Source organism: Falco cherrug, chromosome 12, assembly GCF_023634085.1.
Source record: "Falco cherrug isolate bFalChe1 chromosome 12, bFalChe1.pri, whole genome shotgun sequence".
Lineage (NCBI taxonomy): Eukaryota > Metazoa > Chordata > Aves > Falconiformes > Falconidae > Falco > Falco cherrug.
In genome coordinates, this window is record NC_073708.1 from 24,055,163 (window position 1) to 24,077,503 (window position 22,341).

At 58.9% G+C, this 22,341-nt stretch overlaps 3 protein-coding genes and 7 non-coding genes across 10 annotated transcripts; 6 read left to right on the top strand and 4 right to left on the bottom strand.

Moving 5' to 3' along the window:
• Positions 1-10: 10 nt before the first annotated feature.
• LOC114015395 (U5 spliceosomal RNA) lies at positions 11-125 on the bottom strand. The gene has a single exon (XR_003559299.1). It is a non-coding gene; the product is annotated as a U5 spliceosomal RNA (small nuclear RNA).
• A 742-nt stretch (positions 126-867) lies between these two features.
• LOC114015394 (U5 spliceosomal RNA) lies at positions 868-982 on the bottom strand. Its single transcript, XR_003559298.1, has one exon. It is a non-coding gene; the product is annotated as a U5 spliceosomal RNA (small nuclear RNA).
• A 550-nt stretch (positions 983-1,532) lies between these two features.
• Positions 1,533-6,645, top strand: RPS8 (ribosomal protein S8). Its single transcript, XM_055724936.1, has 6 exons — positions 1,533-1,659; positions 2,504-2,610; positions 2,996-3,095; positions 4,487-4,662; positions 5,612-5,741; positions 6,482-6,645. The coding sequence occupies exons 1-6, from the start codon at positions 1,656-1,658 to the stop codon at positions 6,589-6,591; spliced, it is 627 nt and encodes a 208-aa protein (XP_055580911.1). The 5' UTR covers positions 1,533-1,655; the 3' UTR covers positions 6,592-6,645.
• On the top strand, positions 2,350-2,436 carry LOC114015396 (small nucleolar RNA SNORD55/SNORD39). The gene has a single exon (XR_003559300.1). It is a non-coding gene; the product is annotated as a small nucleolar RNA SNORD55/SNORD39 (small nucleolar RNA).
• Positions 2,801-2,904, top strand: LOC114015392 (small nucleolar RNA SNORD46). The gene has a single exon (XR_003559296.1). It is a non-coding gene; the product is annotated as a small nucleolar RNA SNORD46 (small nucleolar RNA).
• LOC114015397 (small nucleolar RNA SNORD38) lies at positions 4,912-4,984 on the top strand. The gene has a single exon (XR_003559301.1). It is a non-coding gene; the product is annotated as a small nucleolar RNA SNORD38 (small nucleolar RNA).
• LOC114015391 (small nucleolar RNA SNORD38) lies at positions 6,197-6,268 on the top strand. Its single transcript, XR_003559295.1, has one exon. It is a non-coding gene; the product is annotated as a small nucleolar RNA SNORD38 (small nucleolar RNA).
• A 678-nt stretch (positions 6,646-7,323) lies between the features above and the next one.
• Positions 7,324-7,453, top strand: LOC114015393 (small nucleolar RNA SNORA35). The gene has a single exon (XR_003559297.1). It is a non-coding gene; the product is annotated as a small nucleolar RNA SNORA35 (small nucleolar RNA).
• A 472-nt stretch (positions 7,454-7,925) lies between these two features.
• Positions 7,926-14,193, bottom strand: BEST4 (bestrophin 4). Its single transcript, XM_005437416.3, has 9 exons — positions 13,919-14,193; positions 13,543-13,637; positions 12,789-13,022; positions 12,314-12,468; positions 12,140-12,217; positions 11,657-11,809; positions 11,284-11,364; positions 10,684-10,838; positions 7,926-10,381 (listed from the first exon to the last, which is right to left on the bottom strand). The coding sequence occupies exons 1-9, from the start codon at positions 14,068-14,070 to the stop codon at positions 9,964-9,966; spliced, it is 1,521 nt and encodes a 506-aa protein (XP_005437473.1). The 5' UTR covers positions 14,071-14,193; the 3' UTR covers positions 7,926-9,963.
• A 1,612-nt stretch (positions 14,194-15,805) lies between these two features.
• On the bottom strand, positions 15,806-18,086 carry LOC114015389 (chondroadherin-like protein). Its single transcript, XM_055725282.1, has 2 exons — positions 18,016-18,086; positions 15,806-17,720 (listed from the first exon to the last, which is right to left on the bottom strand). The coding sequence occupies exons 1-2, from the start codon at positions 18,032-18,034 to the stop codon at positions 16,486-16,488; spliced, it is 1,254 nt and encodes a 417-aa protein (XP_055581257.1). The 5' UTR covers positions 18,035-18,086; the 3' UTR covers positions 15,806-16,485.
• Between the last annotated feature and the right edge of the window lie 4,255 nt (positions 18,087-22,341).

The window sequence follows — 22,341 nt, forward strand, 5'->3', positions numbered from 1 at the left end:
TAAAAGGAGTAGCTCCACCGAAATGGAGCCTCAAAAAATTCCTCGACACTCGTGCCTGTTCCTCTCCACGGAAATCTTTAGTAAAAGGCGAAAGATTTATACGATCTGAAGAGAAACCAGAGTATGACTCTCAGCGTCCACCCCGCCGCACCGGCCGCCGGCCCCGCGCCCCACAGCTCAGGGCGACCACCTCCCGCCCGCCCCCGGTATCGCGGGCCCCGGCCCGCCCCGGCCCCGCCGCGGCCGCACAAACCAGGCAGACCGAGACAGCCCGGACCGGCGGCGGGAGCCGCGGCGGCGGGCACGGACAGGGTCGCGGTGCGGCCGCGGTGCACCCTGGGTATGCAAAACAGCCGCCGGGTAATGAGGCACATGCTAATGAGGGCCCGCAGCAGCTCCCAGCCGCCGGCCCCAGCCGGGGCGCCCTGCTGTGGTTTAGCCCCAGCCGGCAGCACCGGACAGCCGCTCGCCCACTGCCCCCGCCGTGGGGTGGGGGAAGAGTAAAAGTGACAAACTCGCGGGTTGAGATATAAATACTTTAATCATTGCGATAAAATAATAATACTTTTTAAAATAGTAAGGAAAAGGGAGCGAAAAGAACAGGAAAATAAAAAGCCCAATGGACAGGCGGTGCAAAGGAAGCCCGTTGCGCGCCTCCCGCTGCTTCCCACCGCCAGACGGGGCAGCCCCACGGCCAGCGGGGGCTCCGGCCGCCCTCCCCCAGTTGGAGCAGGCCCGGCCTGATTGCTACGCGGCGGCTCCAGGTGTTGCTTGTCCTGTAGCGCTGCTACTCGCTGCAGTAAAGGACCACCGGCCGCCGCAGGCCTGAGGCACCACCACCGTTCTGTCTTTGACCAGCGTAAGGGCAGCTCCACCGAAGTGGAGCCTCAAAAAATTCCCTGACACTCGTGCTTGTTCCCCTCCACGGAAATCTTTAGTAAAAGGCGAAAGATTTATACGATTTGAAGAGAAACCAGAGTATGGCTGCTAGGGCCCCCCGCACATGTACCCACCCCCGGCTGGCGCTCTACAGGTCACGGCGACCCCCGCCGCCCCCAGCTCGATCCCCCGCCGCGCCGGCCGGGCCCCCGACGGCGCACACCGGCACGGCCCCGCGCCAGGACCCGAGCGGCCCCGCGGTAGCGGCGGCGGACATCTTTACCGGGACTACGCCGCCGGCCCGCGGTGCACCCTGGGTATGCAAATGATCCAGAATAGTAATGAGTTGTACGTTAATGAGCCGCCGGGGCCTCGCAGCGCCGAACAGGGCCGCAGCCCGGGTAGCGCGGGGACCCGCTGCGCCCGTGCGGCCCCGCCGCGGGATGCCGGGCCCTGGACCCTGCCCCAGGGCGCCCGGGGGCCGGCGGAGCAGTAAGGACAGACCTGCCGTAGGCAGCGCCCTAACAGCGCTCTCCCCGCCCTCCCGGGACCACCGGCCAGAGCCCGGTGCCGCCGATGCCTCGACAGAGCAGCCCCGGCGCGGACGCACGCTGAGGCCCGGCCCGGCCCGGCCCCGCCCACCGCCGCCGCCGCGTCGCCAGGCAACGGCGCGCGCCCCGCGCTGCCGGCGCGGTGACGTCACTGCCTCGCGAGAGCTCTCCCCGCCAAACCGCCCCGTGAGGCGCCGCCCCGCCTCTTTGCGCTAGTGCCGCATCATGGGTGAGTGGGGCAGTCGCGGGGCCCAGCCGCCATCCACTGCCATCTGCTCGCGCGCTGCCGCTGCCCGCCACTGTCCCTTACCGGGTGACAGCAGGGGGTACCGCTAGCCTGCGCTGCCCGCCATCGGGAGCGGCCGCGACGGCGCCGAGCCGCTGGCAGGGGGAGGGTGCCTAGGCCCAACATGGCGACGGTGGGGGGAGGCGCGGGCGGATTCTCATTGCCTTCCTGCGGGTCCCGAGCGCTGGGCTCGCGTTCGGCGTCTTCTGCAGGGAACCCTGCCGACGAGGTGGGACGGCGTTCTGGGGGACCCAGCAGGAGGGGTTGGGGGGTGGCCTTGTAAAAGACTTAGCTGGATGGTGGGGGCTTGTAGGCCACCCGGGAGGTGGGGTGCGCTGGGGAAATGGTCCCTCTGGGGGACCCAGCAGGCTGGGCAGAAGCAGGATTACGTTGGGGTGTCTTGTAAGTACAGGTGGGATGGGGGTCCTTTCCCATACAGGACCTGCCACACCCAGCCGATAGCATGGGCTGTGTGCGGTGATGTGCCTGGCAGCTGGGCTTCTGGCACTGCCCATAGGGTGCTCAGCATACGAAGTATGTTGGCAGGCTGCTTGCCAAAGGGGATGCCCGTCACACAGTGGAGGGAATCTGCTTTGTAGCACTTTGCTGGAAAGGCGGAGGTTAAGGCAGATCTGAGTACCAATGATGAAGCTTTTCTTACTGCTGCATAAGGCTGAGTGTGCACTGTGCGGATACCAACCTTGGAGAGCTGAGGACTCAGAACTGTGCCTAGCTGTGGCCAGGTGGGGTCCATGCTATCCCCTGACCGCACTGCGCTCCCATTCAGGTATCTCCAGGGACAACTGGCATAAGCGTCGCAAGACTGGGGGCAAGAGGAAGCCCTACCACAAGAAGAGGAAGTATGAGTTGGGGCGACCTCCTGCCAACACTAAGGTGGGTGATTTGGGGAGGGTGGTCACTAGCTGTGTCTTTAAACTCTTGATTGCTGGTTGCGTGTGCTTTTGGAGGCTTAAATACATGCCATGTTTTGTGAGTGGTTAAACATCTGTCACTGCTTCTTTAAAAGGTGGAACTTCCCCTGTACCTCTAAAAAGCAGTGACAACATTTTTGCAGTAAGGGGCAATTTGGAGTGATGAAACTTTCACCTTAGGTAGATGCAACAGACCGTTTTGGTCTTTTACCGTATCTGCCAATGCTGGGGTTTGTCATAGTTACACTGACCATGTTGCCTTCGAGGTTAGGGGTTGGCTGGGCTCCTGCAGGAGCTGTGTAGCATTCCAGCACCAGCAACACCCTCCTGTTTGTTTCTGACTGTAGATTGGTCCACGTCGAATTCATACAGTGAGGGTTCGTGGTGGAAATAAGAAGTACCGTGCTCTTCGGTTGGATGTTGGCAACTTCTCCTGGGGATCAGAATGTAAGTGCATTGTAAACCTGGTGGGTTGGAAGGGAAGTCTTTTACAGCTGTGCTAGTCTCTGGTACTGCTGCATTGTAGAGGGATGATGATGCATGTATAGATTTGTAGGCTGGGTTTGAACATCCCAGGGCTTGCAGTCCTGGGTCTGAAGCAGCATGCATAGTGATGATACTTTTGACCTTATGTGGCCTTAGGAGACTTGGTTGTCTGCTAAGTTCACAGTGATTGGATTGTCATAGTTACACTGAGTGACATGCTCGCGTTACGTTTTTACTGGGGTGGGGGCATCTACAGAGGGGTAAAAAACCTAAATACAGATAGTGCTTCCTAAACGGAGCCTTTCTATGTATCGATGAAGACTTAATAATTATTAAGTTGGGTGATCCTGTACAATAGAGAACAGTGTTGAGGGTTGTTCTGAGAAGGTGTGCGGCTAGGACCATGTTACATTAGCATGTGCAGTTCACTTCATACTTCTGCTTTGCTAAGCAAAAATGGGAAGCACAGAAGCGAGAGGGGAGTCTGTTGTATTTCCCCTGAGCAAGGTGGGTTTTCTTTGAATACAAACGTGAAAACCATGAAACTTGAGCCTGGGCCTGGTCAGCTTTTCTCAGTATGATGGTAAAACCAGCAGTAAGGAAGGTGATGTTTCAAGTGATCAGCATGGTGCAAAGGTGAAAGGACGTGCTTTCTCCTCAGTCATCACAGAGCGTTGTCCATACTGTGAAAAGTGCCGTTACTCATAGGCAGTATTGCAGGAGTGAAGAGACTGAGCGTACCTTGCAGAACAAGGGTGAGGTACATGAGCAAAGAGGAGAGAACCCATCTTGTGCCTGGCCTTTGCGTACATGGAGGGCTGTGTCTGCAGGGCCGGCCCCTGCTAAACAGTCACATGCTTCAGGTGGGTCCTAAAAGGTGGAAACACCAGGTTCCCCTCTCAGTTTGCTCATAAACCCTCATCCTACAAAAATGGTTTCTAGTATGCATTGCAGAGCAGTCCTGTCCAACACTGCTCGATTCAGTAATTTTAGGAAGTAACACAAACACATACAGGAGGTTGAGCTCTGTGTGCAGTGTTATTTGGCATCTGCTGAGGTATCTTCCAATCCAGAAATTGACTTTTTAGCTTTGCTTAGTCTTACTTGAGATGAGTTCCAGCAAGGCCACAGATCCCAGTTTTTCAGTTGGGGTGAATCAGTTTCCAGGTGTAGGCTTATGTCCTAGCAGCAGAAAGTTGGACTGATGAAAAATAGTTGCACCTCTTAGTTAAATTTAATTCAGTGCCAGGGAGGCTGGAGGACATTTGATGGGGTGATGAGTGTGAGTTGCTGTACTGTGTTCTCAGTTGTCTGATTCCTGTAGGTTTGAGTTCATGCTCTTCTTTTGAAAGGCTGCACTCGCAAAACCAGAATCATCGATGTCGTCTACAATGCTTCCAACAATGAACTGGTGCGGACAAAGACCCTGGTGAAGAACTGCATTGTTCTCGTGGACAGTACCCCGTACCGGCAGTGGTATGAAGCCCACTATGCCTTGCCCCTTGGACGCAAGAAGGGTGCCAAGCTGGTATGTCTGGGATTGTCATTGTCATTTTGACTCCTTGCAGAATCCACCCTGCTAGAGGCAGTTAGCCATCATGAGTGGACAGTGCCTGCCAGAATAGTTTGCGTAGCCTTCAGTGATAGCATGGGCAATCTGGGCCCACCAGTTTGCAGGATGAGTTTGGCTCTGTTACTGGATTGACCCAGTACCACAGAGCTCTGTGAGGCATTGCACCAATTTGTGCGCAAGGACCTACCTGTCAATCTCTTTCGTCTTCTAATGATGATACCTTTGTCCAGTTCTGCTGCTGAAGGGAGAGCGATGACATTTTATGATGCTGAGGAAGACTTGCAGGTCAGGTCCTTATGCCTGGGAATGATTGCTTTGATGAGAAGCTTGTGGATCAGCATGTTTTTAAGTGTCTTTTAAATTATCCAGACCCATTGCCTTTTAATTCATTTGAGATCCAAACCCCAGACTGCTGAAAGGTATTTAAACCCCCATGTGCAGCACTCAGCTTAAGAGTGTCTCCTTGCATTAAAAACAAAGCCCTTCTTATCTGAAGCACTGTGTAGTTCAGAAGCACAGGGAGAGCTCATAACCTGTCTGCCAGGAGTTGCGCCACACCCAAGTGCTCTCATGTCTGGAGAGGGAAAGAGTATTCGCTTCTGTTGGAGGAAGATTAATTCATCAAGGAAACCTTCGCAGTTTCATTTGTCTAAGAGTGCCCTTCCCTAGGGGTGCTGTGCTTTGTTGTCAGCAGTGACCGTAGTTAGCAACATTGCACTTCTTGGCCTCAGAAGTGAAACTCAGCACCTGGTTCTATGGGGATGAGGTATTTGTACCTTTGCCAGGTAGAAATGGGAAATAGTACAGTGCTGAGAATACAGAAGTCATATTAGTGGGGACCACCTGCTCTAACAGAAGGTGGCCATATGTTTAATCTTGTCTTCGCTTATGGTCTTGTTTTTAGACTCCTGAAGAGGAGGAAATCTTGAACAAGAAGCGTTCAAAGAAGATCCAGAAAAAATATGATGAGCGCAAGAAGAATGCCAAGATAGCGAGTATTCTTGAGGAGCAGTTCCAGCAAGGAAAGCTACTTGGTGAGTCCCTGCCAGTGTAATGTGAGTGGGGATAAGGGAGTTGGGGCACAAAGAGGGTGCCAGAGCAGATCTTATTCTTGGTGTTGGGATGGGATCATTGAAAGTTCTACTCGCCTGTGATAAAGCTAACTGCAGGGTGAAAGCAGTGCGGTGTTCTCCGTATCTGCAGGAGTCCCTTCTGGGTCTTAAATGTAAGTTGTTCTTGTAGCTTTTCTGGAGATAGCAGACTTCTGGCAGGAAGGGGAAATTTGTTTCTGGAGCATGGATTGCTACGTGTCCTAGTCAGGCTCCTGGAGTTGATTATTCCTGGTTGGCCTTTGAGAAAAATAATGGGGCTTGAGACTTGCAAAATGAGAGAAGACCCATGGGCTGCACTGTGTGTCAGAAAAATGTCCTACAAACACAACGGCTTTGACCAGTTTTAAGTTCTGGCGAACAGTTCAGTGTTCTGAAGTCTTCTGGTGATGAGACCTTTGTCCAGTTCTGCTACTGAACTTGAGCGATGACAGTTTGGAGATCTGAAGAGGACTTCATAGAGACTCATTCCAGCAGAGCAGGCTCACGAGCACAGTACCCTAGGGGGAGGTACTGAAGCCAGCACGTACCACTGGTGTATCCATTACTAGTAACTTGCTGGTCCGTGCCTTTGCAGAGAGGCTGGATGCAGGGTTTCTTTCAGTTGCTGTATATATGGGGGTAGTGAATTATTAAACTTCTAACTGGATGACTTTTCCTTGCAGCCTGCATTGCCTCTAGACCTGGACAGTGTGGCCGAGCTGATGGCTATGTGTTGGAAGGCAAGGAATTAGAGTTCTACCTGAGGAAGATCAAGGCCCGGAAAGGCAAATGAATGAAAACTATTCTGCTGAGAGAACGAATAAAACCAAGAGTCTACAACAGTAAAGGGTTGTGTGCTCATTTGTGTCTGCAGGGTAGAGGGGGCTTGTGTAGCTCCTCCTGCCTGTAAAATGTGGAGGAAGGAAGAAAGATCTCCTGGAATCCCTGAGTGCTTTTGTGTCTTCAGGCAAGCTCTGACCCTATATGCTCTCAACTAAAACATCTCCCTGGATTCTGGGATGGTGACGTAATGGATCAAGTGGGTGTGGAAAAGAGTTGTCAGACTTGGCTGAGGTGGAGAACTTCCAGTACTTGAAACCTGCAAGCAGGAGGAAGGTGCAAATGCCCACCCCATTTAAGAATCCTGGCTCTTGGGGGGGCTGTCGGGATCTGGCTGGGCACACAGTCCCCCCTTTTCCCATGTGTTAGGTCAGCACGTGCTGCATCTGGAGTTCTGGGGTGAGTCAGTGAGGAAGGGGGCCCTGCTGCTTCAGGAGAGGAGTGTCCAGGGAGCAGCTCTGCAGTGCTGTGTTTCATACTTGGCATTTGTGCCAAGTCTGGCTGAAAACTCCCAGCTCTTACACCTCCAGCCTCTGCAGCTGGTACCTGCTGCTTCCACTTCCTAGATGACACGTGTCCCCATCCTCTGGTTTGGGCCAGCAGTCCCTTTGATCATTGCTGGGTGTTTTCTGCCTGGTGGTACAACTGCCTCCAGTGTCTTGTATCTCCTTTTAACCAAACTTGGCTGCACTGCTTAATGACCAGCTGGTCTTTTGCTGACCTCCTTGGTCTCATTCCAGTGCAAGATAAATTCCTTCTAGCAGAAGGGCCAGGCTGTCATTGTGGTCTGTCCCTTTCGAAAGCTGGGCACAAACTCCAGTGTTCTGCCCCGTCACTTGAGGTGGGATTGGAAAGCTGTGGTGAACAGAAGCTTTTTCAGGATGTTTTGGGGCAGGTGAAGATATTCCTTGGGGCTGCTGGCTGAAGAAAGCCAGCATGATGGATCTCTGCATCCAGTTGCCAAATGGTTTGTGCAGGTATTTGGGGGTGAAGTTGGGAGCCCATCTAAGGGCTGGTCCTGGGGCCAGGCTGGACTTGGGACACGCTGCACAGCTTGCCCCACTTACGTATTTTTACAACAGCCTCATGTATCCATAGGAGCACTCTGGTGCAAGGCAGGCTGCCTGCAGCCCCGGCTTCACAGGGTTTGCTTTTTCTCTGAACTGAAGAACGTGGTCTGTGATCATCTTGCCCTAGGCAGAGGCATGATGAGATCCGTGTTTAGTGTCTTAAAATGCAAACTGCTCCACAAATAGTTTGAGCTCAATAGGTTTTTTTAAAAAAAAAAAAAAAAGTTTTTCTTGAGGTGCTCTGCCCTGAGAGCTGTGTGTGGCAGCAGGAGGTGCCAGCGAGCTCAGGTGTGCCTGGGCGGTATGGATTCATCCTGCCTTGCTGGCAGGGAGCCAAGGATGGGCCTGTGCCACAGATGGAGAGACACACGAACCACATCAGAAGGTGGTACCTGCTACCTGGATGGCGCGCGGTTACAGCGTGGTGGTTGTGTGCCTGGCTCTGCGCTCTGCAAACAGCCGTACCCAGCTGGCTGTGGCGCTTGGAGTCCCTGGCAGTGGGACCTGGCCTGGGTGGGACGTTTGCACAAGCACATTCCTTCTCCATAGTGATGTGGGTAAAAACTTCCCTGTTCTCCAGCGACGCCTGCTTTCCAGAGAGGTGGGGCCGGGGCAGTGAAGGGCACTTGAGAGGGATGTGTCACGGCTGCTTCCTCTGTTCTCCCCTCGCCCTCCACAGAGAGCAGTAAGGATTCGGTGTGTTTCTGGGGGACTTTGTACAGGTGGAGGAGAAACTGAGGCTTACAGAGCAAGTGCCAGCTCAGCATCGGAGCAGGAGCTGTAAAACTGGCCCCTGATGAGCAGGATTGCGGCCAATTCATCAATTCATGCTGCTTATAAAGTTACTGCTCTGAAAAACGCAGCTGCCAAGGGCAACAGCCCGTGGGAACGAAAGCAGCACCCATCGCCCACTGGAGCCATGCTGTAGGTGTGACATGGGAACGGGATGGTGGCAGCTGGCTCCCACGGTGGCACAGGCTGTGGGACCTTGTGCAGCTGGGCTGTGGGGTGTGTGGTTTCTGGTCTGGCCCTGGCATAGCCCTGTGGATGTGCACAGGGATTTTACGTGCCTGGGAGGAGGTGAGCTGCCCTGCTGAGCCAGGAAGGGAAGGGCCGGGGCTGGGGTTAAGCACAGTTCAGTCTGGCTGGGGTTCTGAGGTGCCAAAGCCTGGTCTAAGGACCTTGCTTACTTCTGCAGGTAGGTGCCAGGGCTGAATTTTAAAAAAAGCTACTTTTTCTATGATGGTGAGCAGCCAGCAGCATAACCCAAGTGAGGTCACTCGTCATCCCGAGTGCTGCTCTTTGCTGCCGAGTGGCTCTCAGCTCCACGCAATATTAGCTTTGGGGTATTTCCACGGGACATAGTCCAGCCCAGAAGATGACCTCCTGGTTACGCTTTAACAGGTCCAGCAGTGCCCAGGAGGGTAGTGGAGGAGGAATGGGGCTGGCTTGCTGGGGGAGATGGGAGTTTTAAAAGGGAGGTAACTGTGGTAAAAGGGAGGCTTGCAGGAAGGGGAATTTTTTAATAGTTCTGCTAATATTCTCAGGGGAAACAGGTCTGAGTGCAGGAATCCTTCTACAGGAGCTGAAAGCACTTTTTTTTTTTTTTTTTTTTCTTTCCTGGCTGTATCACTTGGTCTAATACCCCACAACCATCACTGGTGTCAGTCCTTGGGGCTGTGCACTTTTGGCCTCAGAAGGTGCACACTCCTTGACAAAACCCAAAATGACCCACGTTTTCCATAAATGCGATCCCCCTGCTGTCTCACTGCTGGGGATGATTAGCACTGACAAGGAAGAACCTCAAAGCTGATGTTAGCAGTAACTTTATTAATATTGAGGGCACATTTGGATCACGGTGCTGGTTTTCTGCAAGACTAATGCCCTTGTCCTGTCCCTTGCTTGGGGTCTGGGCTGTCCCCTGTCCCCTGCACTGGGCCATGGGATCAGGGGGTAAGCCTGGCCAGCAGCAAGTCAGTGGCATCATCACACAAATGGGCTGAATCCTGCAGTTTTGGGGTTAACAGCTAGTGTTGAAGGCTGTCTGCCCAATCCCAAACCCACCAGGATCTTTCCATCAACCTGGGGACACATCTTGGCTCAGGTCTCAGGGACAAAAGACCTGGTAATGTCCTGCTCTGGACAGGGGGTCCAAGACGGGTGTCCAGGGACAGGGAGCTTTGTGGCTGGCAGTGGCAGCGCCTGGGATGGGGGCAGCTATTTTGCCCCCAGGAAAGGGGGCTTCTGGGGCAGCCTCAGGGCTCACAGGCCTCCGGCCAGTCAGCACCAATGTTTTCACTGGATGGTGCCTTCACCTGGATCAGCGGCAGCTCCTCCCTCTGTGTTTCAGAGGCCTCCGGTGACCTGGTCCCCACTGGGTGACTGCCAGGAATGGTGGGCTTGCTGGCCCCGCTCTCTTCATCTTCCATCTCCTCCTCCTCGATGCGGGACACTGACTCAGGGTCCTCTGAGCGGTTGGGGCAAGGGGAGGGGAAGCCACCATCTGCCCAGGGACGCCGCAGGTGGGGGTGACCTCGGCTGCCCCGACCGAAGTTTTTGATGCTGATGGCGGGGGATGCAGCAGCGAAGAAGCGGCTGAGCAGAGGTGTCTGGATGCGGGGCATGCTTGGTGAGGCCTCTGCCAGCTGGCTCTGCTCCACGTCCTCGCACATGCTGAGGAGCATGGTGGGGTGACAGGGACAGGCTGCCATCCTCCGCAGGGATGCCCAGCACCTCCATCCCAATGCATTTTCAAGCAGGGAACGGCTCCAGGAGGCTCCAACCCTTCCCCAGCAGCTCATCCATCACCCAGTGCAGCCCCCAAGCCCCACAGGGGCTGGGCAACACACTCCAAGGGCAGATTTGCTGTTTGCTCACCGTAATTGGGCCCAGGGGGGACAAGCCTGCTTGTGCTATTGTCACCCTGAAGCCCTGGCCCCCGTTCCTCCAGCCCCAGGGCTGCACTGCGCACTCACCGCATGTCAAAGGTAGAACCCAGGAATGAGGGCTTCAAGGTCTCAGCAGCTGTGGCCGTGGTGTAGGGCGGCTGAGCCGTGGACTCGTTCCAGTATTTGTCCTTCACAGCAGGAGGCAGGTCCTGGTACATGTCATCCACGGAGAGCAGGGACACCTGGGCACGGCAAAGCCAAGGGACAGGGGTGGCTTTGCAAAGACATGAGTGGGATGGGTGGCTGCAGATCCTCCCCGTGCCAGCCTGGCAGGAGTAGGGCTGGGCTCTGCGAGGGGCCAGGGAGGCTCTGGGACCATCCCCTGGCTGCATTTGGGGTTTTCCTCTTTTGAATGCTTTTCTCAGAGGTGAGGGACTGTGCAGCAGTGCCAGGCTGCTGAGTGTCCCTTGTGGGGGTGCTCACCCTGCCGTGGGGACAGGGACAGAGGGACAAGGTGCAGCCCTGCTTCCTGCATGGGAATCTATTTTGGACAAGGACCTGTGTGGCCAGGAGCAGGGCAGGGGGCCAGGTCCCAGCAGGGCACAGGTCGCACTGCCAGGGGGCAGGAATGTCCCTGTGCGCCAACTGCAGCAGCCCCACACAACACAAGCTTAGAACAGGACCCACCTGCAGGTTCCTGTCTATCAACTTGTTGGTCTCAAAGTCATCATCATCTTCTCCAAAGGGGTTAATGATCTGCTCTGCAACCTGGGGAGGGAGGGGGCCAGGTGAGGCAGTGGAGCAGGGACAGGGACACCTTCCCATGGGGCTCTGCATCCCTTGGTCCACCCATGGGGCACATGAAATGTGCAGACTTGGAGCTCTGTGGTGCCCCAGTGTGGGAGCTGTGCCCAGAGGACGTGTCCCCAGGGAAAACTAGCAGTGGCGTGGTTGGTGCCATGCCCTGGGCCAGCCAGCCCCTCAGCCCAGGGTGGTGCTCAGGGCCACCTGGCCACCCTCAGCCCATAAAGAAAAGCCCAGCTGCCTGGCCATGTCTCACCTTCAGCCAGCCGGTGTAGAAGAAGAACTGGAGCAGGGTGGAGAGGGGTACGTACATGTCTAGGTCCCCCTCCTGCCCTGGCTCCAGCGGCTCCAGGAACTGCCGCCCGATGAGGCAGAAGGCGAAGAAGGAGTAGACGGCGATGGTGACCACCTGCCGGGAGTGCGGGTCAGCTGTCAGTGAGGGTGGCAGCCGAAGGGGACGCTCAGCACAGGAGCAGCAAGGATGCGAGAGGCTTGGCCAGTCACTGATGTTCTTGCAGGCTTAAGGCCAAACCCCACCGCCCAGGCTCCTGCACATCCCTGCAGGGCTGTGAACCATCGGCTGTGCCAGATCCGGCACCAGATTCAATGGGGGAGTAAAGTGCTTTAAGTGCTCCTCATCAGAGTGGAGGTGAGGAGGCTGCAGGGCTCCTCTGCCGTCATGGGATGGAAGGAGCTGGGATCTGGGCTTGTTGGGCCCATGGGGTGCATGGGTACCCACCTGCGTGTACACCAGGGGGATGCTGATCCAGTCGTAATGGAACAACATGCTGCACTTGGCCCGGTAGAGATTCAGCTCCTGGGCAGAGAGGACAAGGATGGGTGGCCAGGGCTTTGCATGACACCCCCCCCCCAGCAACCCCTGGTCCCCTCCATGCACACAGTGCTGACTCACGTCCATGAGCAGGCGGAGGGCCACATCATCACGGATGCGGCCATCCCCCCTTGCCTGGGCCGCCAGGTTGGTGAACCAGACGCAGGGGATCCAGTACTTGTTGAAGTCGGAGTGGAGGCTCTCAAACTTCTTGCACTCATCCTGCGTCATGAAGCCTGCGGTGGGGCAGAGGCTCAGTGCCACAGCCCCCATGTCTGTGCGGGAGAGCCCTTCTGGGGACTGCGCCCAGCCGGGACACAGCATGTTTCCAGGTGAAACTACAGCCCCAGGAGACAGGCTCTGGGCAGAGGGGATGTGGGGCTCTTTGGAGGTGAACATCTGTGCAAGGATGCGATGCTATGTTTGGGGCAGTTTGGGACAGGGATGCTTGCAAGGATCCTGGCCCCCAGCACACCCTCCTGGTGACGGACACATCTGTGGCCCCCAACTCTCACCCCACGTTGCGAGCCATCACCCCTAGAGTTTAGCTCCTCACCTGCTTCCACCACATGGTCCATGGTGGGGAAGCGCTTAAGCACCCTGGTGCTGACAGAGCGCAGGATGAGGACCGCCGACAGGTTGGCGTAACGGATGAGGGTGCGCCGCAGGATCCGGCCCCTCTCATCCTTGCCATGGACATTGCTGGAGATGACACACATGAGCTGGTCGGGCAGGGGGATGCTGGTGTACTGGGCCCACCACCGGTTCACGATCAGGGTGACATAAAAACCTGCACCAAGAGACGGTGTGTGTGGGGCTCAGAGCGGCTGGGCAGGGGGTCGAGTTGAGGATGGGCCCTTGCCAGAAGAGCTGCCACATTACCAGGGGTGACAGGTTTCTCTGTGACCGGGAGAGAAAGTGCACGTTGTGCTTCCCATTGGGCTGCCCTCCCTAGGGATGGAGGTGGGGATGTCCCTGGCTCTTCCCTGTCCTGGGCATGGGTGGCACAGGGCAGGACAGGCATCTCTTGTAGGTAAGATGCCCCTTTCCTGGGCATGGGGAGGAGGGTGCAGAGCGGGCCAGGGAAATCACAGCCTCCCACTGGCATCCCCATGGTCAGGGAGCCGCATTTGGTGGGTCTGGGGGCCAAATGCCATGCCTGGGGCACCAGGCTCCTCCAGCCCCCATCCGATGGTGTCTAAGTGATGTTTTGGCATGGGGTCAGGACGGACAGTGGGGGCATCCTCAAGTTGCCAGCACCAGGGAGAGCAGGGGACCCCAGCTCCTGGGTTCAGGGGAGGGACGCGTACCTAGGACGAATGACATGGGGATGAGGTCTGTGGAGCGGTTGCAGTATTGAGCCACTTTGGTATAGAGGCGCTTCTGCTCCTCGGTCAGCAGCTGCCTGCAACAGACGTGCAGCAGGGTCAGGGACATGCAGTGGGGACAGGGACCCGCAATGGGGCCAGGGTGAGCAGTAGGACTGGGGCGCTGCCTCTGACCTCCACAAAAAGCCATTGCCCGATTCCTGTTTTCCCTGCCTACTCCCACCCTCCCTGGGGGAGTCCCCTGGACTTGTCCCCTCCCCACAGAGACCCCAGTCCATGACTGATGGGGCATCTCTGCACAGCCCAGTGGGTCAGCAGGGAAGGACACAGCTGGTGGTGACACACCAACCCTGCTCACCGGTAGATGAAGCTGAGCGCAGCATACAGCACCATGAAGACGATGAACTCCTTGTACAGCAGCTTGTAGATGCTGCCTTTCCAGCGGAACAGCAGCTTGGAGAAACCTCCAAAACGGGAGTTGGCAACTTCCAGCGTGTAGGAGATGGTCATCGTGGCTCAGCCCTACACCTTTGTGGAAAAATCCTTCCCTCACTGACTGGGGAGAGCTGCGGTTCCCACCGTGGCCCAGGCTGCGGGGTCTGGGGACACGCACTTGCTCCCACGCCAAGCGCTACACCCCATGCAGCCGCCCTGCCCTCCCCACGCCTGCCACAGCCACCGCCGGCTCCCTGCCGGCTCCCCCGTGTCCTGCCCGTGCTTCTTCCCCTAAATACCCCAGCAGTGGCCTGTGCACCTGAGCCCTCCCCGTGATGAATTGGGGCTGTCAGAGGCAGGGAACAGGGAACTCCAGGTCGGTCACACCTCCCTGCCACCAGCCACAGCTGGAGATTTCAGTGGGAGCTGCGGGTGCCAGAACCGGGGCTGGGCAGGACCCGGTGGGGCGGTTTGAGTCGTCCCCCTTTGCAGCCATGGTGGCTGAACTTCGGCTCTGTGGGAAGGAGGGGAAAGGATGGAGGCTTGCATCGCTCCGGGCAGCCCTGGGAATAGGACCCTGGCGTGCACAGGCAGAGCCGGCACCCAGGGAGGGCTGCGGGATATTTCTGGAGCACGGGTGAAAAATGTCCCCGTCAGTCCCCAAGCCCTGGCTGCCAGCAGCAGGCAGTGCCGGCGGCCATGGGCTGGGCTGCAGCCCCTGGGGATGGCTGGCTGAGCCGTGCCCGTCCTGCCTCCGCACTGTGGCAGCTCCTGGTCCCCCCGTGTCCCTGGGGGTCTTGGGGATGACATGAGCTAGGGCACACCGGGATACCCCGGCTGCAGCACCTGGCAGGGGTGATGGATGCATGTTTAAGGCTGGCAGCAGGCCACTTTCCCAGGGCCTGGGAGAGAGCGGCAAGGGAAAAATTCCAGTGGGACATAAACCAGTGGGAAACATCCCTGAGTGACAGAAAGGCATCCAGGGAAATCACCCCATCCTTGTCCCTGACCCGTGCTGGGGCTGGGGCCAGGACTGAGCACTGCTGTGGCCCTCGGCTTGTCCCACTGTGGGCTGCCGGAGGCCATGCCGCGCTCCGCAGGAAACGCTGCTTCCTTTGCCGGCCGGAGCGCCACGTCCTGCCCAGCCTGGCTCCCTCCCTTCCTGCCCCGGCACAGGGCCAGGCCCAGGCCCAGTATGACTCCAGTGTGGAGTGGGGTGGCTGCTGGGGCTCACAGCATGGGAAATGTCCCCCTGGGCAGTGGGGACAGGGCTTAAGGGTGCCTGCATCGCCCCATCCCTGGAGAAGGGCTGGAGCACCCATGGGTGAGACTCGCTGCGGGATACCTGTGCAGGGGGATGATTTACAGCATCCCCAGCCTTTGCCCCATTCCCAGGAGCCCCACAAGTCCCTGTCCTTGCCAGGAGCTGTGGAGTTTACAGCAGGCTGATGCCTTCCCCAGCCGGGCTGTAAATCCTGTGCAAGGCAGAGGCTCCACTCACCCTCAGCCAGTGCGCAGCTCTGCTCTGCCACGCTGGCAAAGCGGCCCCAGGGCTGCTGGATGAGACCCACACTGGGGCATCACCCAGAGCACAGAGGGGGGATGGGGTAGGAGCAAAGCCCCCCATCTCTGCATTCCCCCGCATCCCATCCATCGGCTCCTCACCACCCCAAACCACACAGACGGAGGGATGGACCCGAACTGCCAGGAGTAAAACGATTTATTTCTTATTGTGAGCTGGATCCTACAGGGCTTGGCAGCATATCGGGCAGGGGAGCCTGCAAGGGGCCCCCTCCAGTGCCTCCCTCTCTGTGTGCACCTTGCACACCCGTGGACATCCACCTGTGCACAGTCCCTGCACACGTGTGCATGCAGGCTCATGCATTCAGCAGCACATGTGCACCAGTCGTTTCAAGCCCCTGTGCCACACAGTAGGACATGGCAGGATGTGGGGTGGGCAGCAGGCAGGGCCACCTCAGGCTTTCCCTGTCCAGCCAAGGGCACCCCATCCATGCGTGACACCCCCTGCAGACCACACAGGCAGGGCCAGCCCTGTTTCATGTCCCCAGACCCTGTTCTCTGTGGGCTGGGGAGCAGCAGGCCCATGCCAGGTGCCATCTGGCTCCAGTGAGAGGATGGAGGCCCTAGTCAGTGGGTCTGGCACACACAGTATTGTCACCTGGTCCCCAAAACCACCTCCTCTCCCCGTTCTTCCTTGGGCACTGCCAGCCCACGTGTCCCCATACACCGCCAGCCTGTGGCAGGGTCCCCAGTGCCCAAAGCACTCTCACACCCCCTGCCCAGCTGCAGCACATGGCAGGCGAGGGGTGCACATGGTAGCGCAGGGGAAGGGATGGGAATTTGGGGGTGCAGCTTTGCAAACAGCCACTCTAAGCTACAGCTCATGCTGCTCCTGCTCTGCCAGCTTTCACTACTGCCCGGCCCCTGCTGTCCTCCTGGCATGTCCCAGACGCAGCCCAAGTCCCGGCATCAGTGCAGGTCAATGTTTTCATACTCCAGGTTGTCCGAATCCTCCAGCTCAATGCCGTGTACCAGGTTGTAATAGTTGGTTGTCTGACTCATGTAGATCTTCTCCCGGTCGGCAGAATCCTTCAGGACCTCGCTCACGCTGACAGTGTCCACCTCTGGCTCGCTGCCCCCCAGCTGCTCTGTCCTCAGTGCTGGGGTGTCCTGCTGCCTGCCTGGCGCTGTGGCCCACTGCCTTTCATGGGTTGGCACCTGGGAACTGCTGGGGGATCCCACCTGGATCTCCACCTCCTCGTAGAGGTCTCTGCTGCTCTCCAGTGGGTCCATGGAAGGCTGGAGCAGGACCTGGCTCCCCAGCAGCACCTTCTTCTCAGTCTTGGAGGGGGTAGCAGGCAGCTCATAGGGGACATAGTGGTGGGGCTCCACAGGCACCGGCACATTGCCCCTCTCTGCTGCGGCCAGGTGGCTCTGGGACCTGCTCTGAAGGCTGTAGTTGGTCTTTCTCTTCTGCCTGCAGAAGCACCAGGTGATGCTGGCAAGGATGAGGAGAGGGGGCAGGCAGATGAAGAGGGCAGTGAGGCTGTGTGAGCGGCACAGCTCATCCCGGGGGATGCTCTGGAGGTCCATGGCGTGGTACCGCTCCGGTGTGTGGCAGATAACCTCAGTGGTCAGGTTGGGCCAACCCTCCAGGCTGCTGAGCAAAGCGCAGCTGCAGTCCCAGCTGTTGTTGGAGAGCTGGAGCTGGAGCAGAGACGGCTTCAGGAGGCTGGCGGGAAGGAAGGTCAGGGCATTGAAGCTCAGGTAGAGCTCCTGGAGCTGGGTCGATGCTTTCAGGAAGGACTTGGGCAGCTCCTGGAGCTGGTTGCTGTCCAGATAAAGGACCCTCAAATTAGGAGCATCTTCCAGGAAGCTTCCAGGGAGACTTTCCAGCAGGTTATGACTCAAGTGCAAGACCTCCAAGGCAGGGGGGACTCCCTGCGCATTGCTGATATCCATGATGCTGCAGTGCGAGAGGTAGAGCTCCCGCAACCCCTGCACCCCTACCAGTATGCCCCAGTCCAGGTGGGTAATGTTGGAGCTGGTGAAGTTGAGGCAGCAGCTCTCAGGGAGCGGAGCCTCCTGGAACTCCTGGAAGTCCATGGGCTCTGTGCAGTTGCAGCCCTGCGGTGCTGGGTCGAGGGCAAGGCCAGCAGCGAGCAAGAGGCTGCCCCAGAGGGGCACGGTCCCCAGCCCGGCACCTGCGGGGAGAGCAGCGGGGACATGGACAGTGACCCCCCTGTGGGACCAGCTCTCCTGTTCCCTTTGTCGCAGCCCGCCACGGCGCGGGGGGATGAACCCCGCTTCTCCCCCCACCCAGGGAAGGGACCCGGGTCCCCGCAGCCCCCCCGGAGACACCTCCCGCGGCCGCCGCCCCCCGCAAGCACGGGGCTGTCTCACACCCGACGTCCCGCTGTTCCGGCCGGGTGCCCGCGGGGCAACGGGGGACCCCGGGGCTGCGCTCGCCGCCCCCCCCGGTGCCCTGCCCGGCCTCACCTGCCGCCGCACGCCCCATCCCGCGGGGCCGCTCCGCGCCCCGCCGCGCTCCCGCCGGGCGCGGCCCCCGGCTCCGCCTCGCCGCGGGGCGGCCCCGCCGCAACCCGCCCGCCCCGGCCCGGGCCCGCCCGCCGCCTCCCCCTGCGCCCGCTGCCCGCCCCGAGGGACGCGGTTTCCCTTCGGCCCCCTGTGCCCCGTGCCCTCGCCGGGCTCCCGCCCGCCACGGGCTCTCCAGCCGCGCTCTGCAGCAGCACCCCCCAGAATAAGCTTGTCCCCGGCCCCCTGCAGTCAATCTGCCCGGTGGCCCCCCTTCCTCTGCCCCCCCCCCCCCGTAAACCACAGCCCCCTATCCCTTCCCCATCCCTCCCCTCTCCATCCCCCAGAAGCAGTGCCCCCAGCATCCCCCAGCCTTCAGCCCGCTCTGGCTCCCCACAAGCCATGTGTCCTCCAGCCCTCTCTGTACTCCAACATCAGCCCCCCAAGCTCCCGGAGAGGGGCCAGGCTGGGCTCTGCTGAGTTCCCCCCCCTCCAGTATGGAGAGGGGGCTCTGCCCGCCTGCTCCCTATCTCCATGCACGGGGTAACTCCCAACCCCACGGGGCAGAGGATGCAGGGTGGACATGCTTGCAGGATGGGAACCAAAGGGGCCAGTTTCTCTCGCTGGACCCCTTATGGCTTCCTTCCATCTCACACAAGTCATGGACTGGGAAGGAGGAGCAGACCCAGAAATGAGCACTACAGCTGGCAGGGAAGCAACACTGCAGAGGGGAGCTGTTTTTCCACACCCTGAAAGTGCATTTGTACTCACCACAGTGTGAGCTGGGTAAACCGAGGCACACGACATGGTACTGACAGCACTTTGCTTTGGTGCTGGTGGGAGGCGGGTGAGATGGGACCTGGCCTGAGCACGTGTGCCGTGCCATGGTGCCAGAGCCCGGTGGAGTGACTGCAGCAGGGCGTAGCTCTGGCAGCTGCTCTTCAGCCTGGCTTGGGGTGCAGAGTGCCGGGACACCCTATGTGCTGCAAATTTGGGGTACCTTAGAGGCCTGGCAAGCCCAGCACACCAGTAATAAAAGTGCTGGGTTGTTTCAGGCTTCCTTGGCCCACCTGTACTATCCTCAGGGGATGCAGCGATGTTTGAGAAAGCACCAGGCTTCAAGAGTTTCTTCCCTTGATTTCCTGCTTACGGCTCAAAACTGGCACCTCAGGTGCTGCTCTAACATCTCAGCTCAGGGACACTCCAGCCCCCAGTGGGAGAGCGGCAGCTCCCCTTGGCACAGACCCATCGCCCACATCCCGTGTGCCCTGCTTCGGTCTGTCCCAGACCCACACACCCCGGCAGTCAGCGGGTTTCTGGCAGTGGGACCTGCCCTGTCCTGCTGCAGGCATTGCCTCGTGGGCAGTGGGTTTGGGGTGCCAGCACCTCGCACTGCGCAGCAAATGCCACAGCAACGAACCCTGCACCAGGGGTTTCTGCTGGGGAGCAGGGATGGGATGGCATGGAGCAGGGAGGGAAGCAGGGCCAGCTGAATCCTGGCTGCTGGGGTGGGACGCAGGAAACGGCTGTTTGGCCCTTTCGGGAAGGGAGGTGCCGGCAGTGCGCTGGCCTGGGGGGCTGGCAGTTGCTTCCCGGGGTACCCTGGACATCAAGCTGGTACTCACGGGCCGGAGCCTGCTAACACCCTGCCTGGGGTAAAGCCTGCCCTGCTCCCCCTCTGCCTCCAGGGCAGCAGCTGAGCCAAGAGCCCCATTGCAGGAGGTTTCAGAGGGCTCCCTGAGCCTCCCTGGGCCAGATCCTGCCTCCCAGGGGGTACCTTCCAGCACTGACATTTTGCATACCACCTCAGATCCAAGTGCTTCCTTAATCCGGAGGGATCCGGGTCCTTTTATCTCTCCCTCCAGGCAGCTTCGCTGGATTTGCAGCTTCCCCTCTGCACCTCCCCAGCCAGCCCCTGGGACAGGTTGGCCTCTGCTGGTGCTGAAGCTGGTGCTGGTGCTGGTTCTTCCTCACCTGGCTCACCCGAGGGACCAGCCACCCTCTCCCTCCTTGGCGGCTGCAGCCCCATGTTCTACAGGAGCTCACGGGTGAGAGTGCCAAGGGAGGGGAAACCCCCACTTTCAAGGGGGTCAGGGCTGTCACCCTGATCCTGCGGAGCTCACTTGCACCCTGGGCTGGAGGGGATGCAAGTTTTCTCGCTGGCATTGCTTTTGCTGCCCTGGCACCACATGCCACCACCCACTGGGCAGCCCCCTCCCTGAGAAGGCTGCTGAGCATCCCTGAATACTGTGAGGGTGGGGGGACCAGGGCAGTATCACAGAGGACAGAGATCCCACAGCCTCTCTGGGCTTCTGTAATATTTTACTGTGCTCACAGGGGAAAAAAAGTTTCCTAATACCTAGATGGAATTTCCCTTGATGCAACTTGCATCGGGTGCCTGTCCTGGTTTCACTGTGCACCTTCCCAAACAGTCTGGCTCCCTTTTCCTGTAACTCCATCTAAATAGCTGCAGGCAGCCAAGAGATCACACCAGAGCCTCCCTTCCCCAGGTCGGGCAGGTTGTTACGTTAAACCACACTTCCTCCCACCGACCCACCGGAAAATCCCGGGCTGTGATGCTCTGCATCACCACGGACCCCAGCTGCAGGTGGAGCAGGGGCTGCTCCCGGGCTCCATCCCTCTTGGAGAGGAGGTGCCTCAGCCTTGGCGGGACATGGCCTGTGGGGTTCATCTGTGCCCCCAAACCCAGCCCAAGAGCTTGCCCAGAGCCAGTGGGGAGCAGGAGCAGAGTCAGCAGCAATGGGACCTCGCTAGTCCCCACTGTGGCTCTGTGGGGGACCTTGGGGCAAGCCTGGTGCACGTCACCCCATCACCCCCAGACTGGTCCCCAGGGCCTCCCTGCACCCCTGAGTGCCTCCACCCACACGCTGCCTCCAGACTGCTGACTCAGCTCTGCCCGGGGAGCTCCCAGCAGCCCCAAGCTGGGGCCTCCATCGGAAAACCAGCATCGCCCATGACGTGACAGCACCCGCACCCCAGGGAGCCCTTGAGGCCCTGGTGGAAGCAGGCAGCTTTCCCCCAGGGGCTGCAGCCTCCTGCCTGCTCCTGGAGCGGGTTTTCTGCCAGGTGGTGTGTTTGCACACACTTCCCCTGAAAAAGCTGGAAACTTGGGGAAAAAAGCACAGATCTCGGCTGTTTCCTGTCTCTCTTCAGGCAGGTTTGCTCAGCTGTGCTCCAGCAAAAAATAGGGGCTAATTCCTCTCTGCTGCCCTGGGATGAAGGGGGAGGTGCTGTGGTGAGCGGGGCTGTCCGGCCAGGGGTGCTCATGTAAAACGCTCATCATGTTCAGGAGTACATTAAGCATTGGTGATGAGAGCCCTGAGCTGCGGGGATGGGACATGGAGGCACAGAGCAAAGGACACGCACGCAGCCACCCTGTGTGCAACACGAGCAGGGGAAGGGCAGTGGGAGCTGCTTTCAAGCAGTGCTGCTGCTCCAGGCTTGGGGGGGCCGTGGGTCTGTGGCCCCTGCCAGCTCCCGTGGATGTGGGGAGGGAGCGGTGCCCCGCATCCGCATCCTTCTATGACCTGTTTTGGGTGACAGAGACATGTCCTCCTCATGGCCATTAGAGAGCAGCACCGCTATGGCACACTGCCCGCACGTGGCAGCCAGGCGCACCCCGCAACACCAGGGACCCCAGGAAGCCCAGGAGCCAAGGGGCAAGGATGGAGGTCCCCAGTGGGACAGTCCTACAGCTCCCCAGTTCTGGACTGGCCACCGTGGGCTGCTGCGGAGGGCTGACCTTCCAGGGCTCTTTGAGGGCCGCTGGGCCACAGAGCTGGGCTGGAGCTGGGACAAAGCATGGCCGAGGGGCACCTACCCAGGGGACAGCCCAGCCAGGGAGCTCACCTGCATCTTCCACTGTCCCCTGTGTGCCCACCCCCGCCCAGGGTGGGTGGGCTGTCACCCCCCTCCCTCTGGCACATGTGAAAGGCTCGGGAGGGGGGGGTGTCTGCCTGCATCCAGATTTGTGGGTGGTGGGCCAGGGCCCACAGTGAACATGCGGGATTTGAAATCCCACCCTGGCCATGGCCTTTCCGTGGGGTGTAGGTGTGGGGTCCCCAGTCCCCAGGGGTCATGTGACACAAGCTGGTTACATCTGCGAGGAAAGGTGCCCTGCGAGTGGGCATATGTGGGGTGTTCACAGAGTGTATGGGGAGGGAGCTCTGTGTGTCCTGGGAGGGAGGGGCGCGAGCTGATCAGGGGTCTCTGTGAGTCTGTGGGGCCTTGGCATGTCAGGGGGGGGTGTCTCTGTGTCAAGGGGGGGGC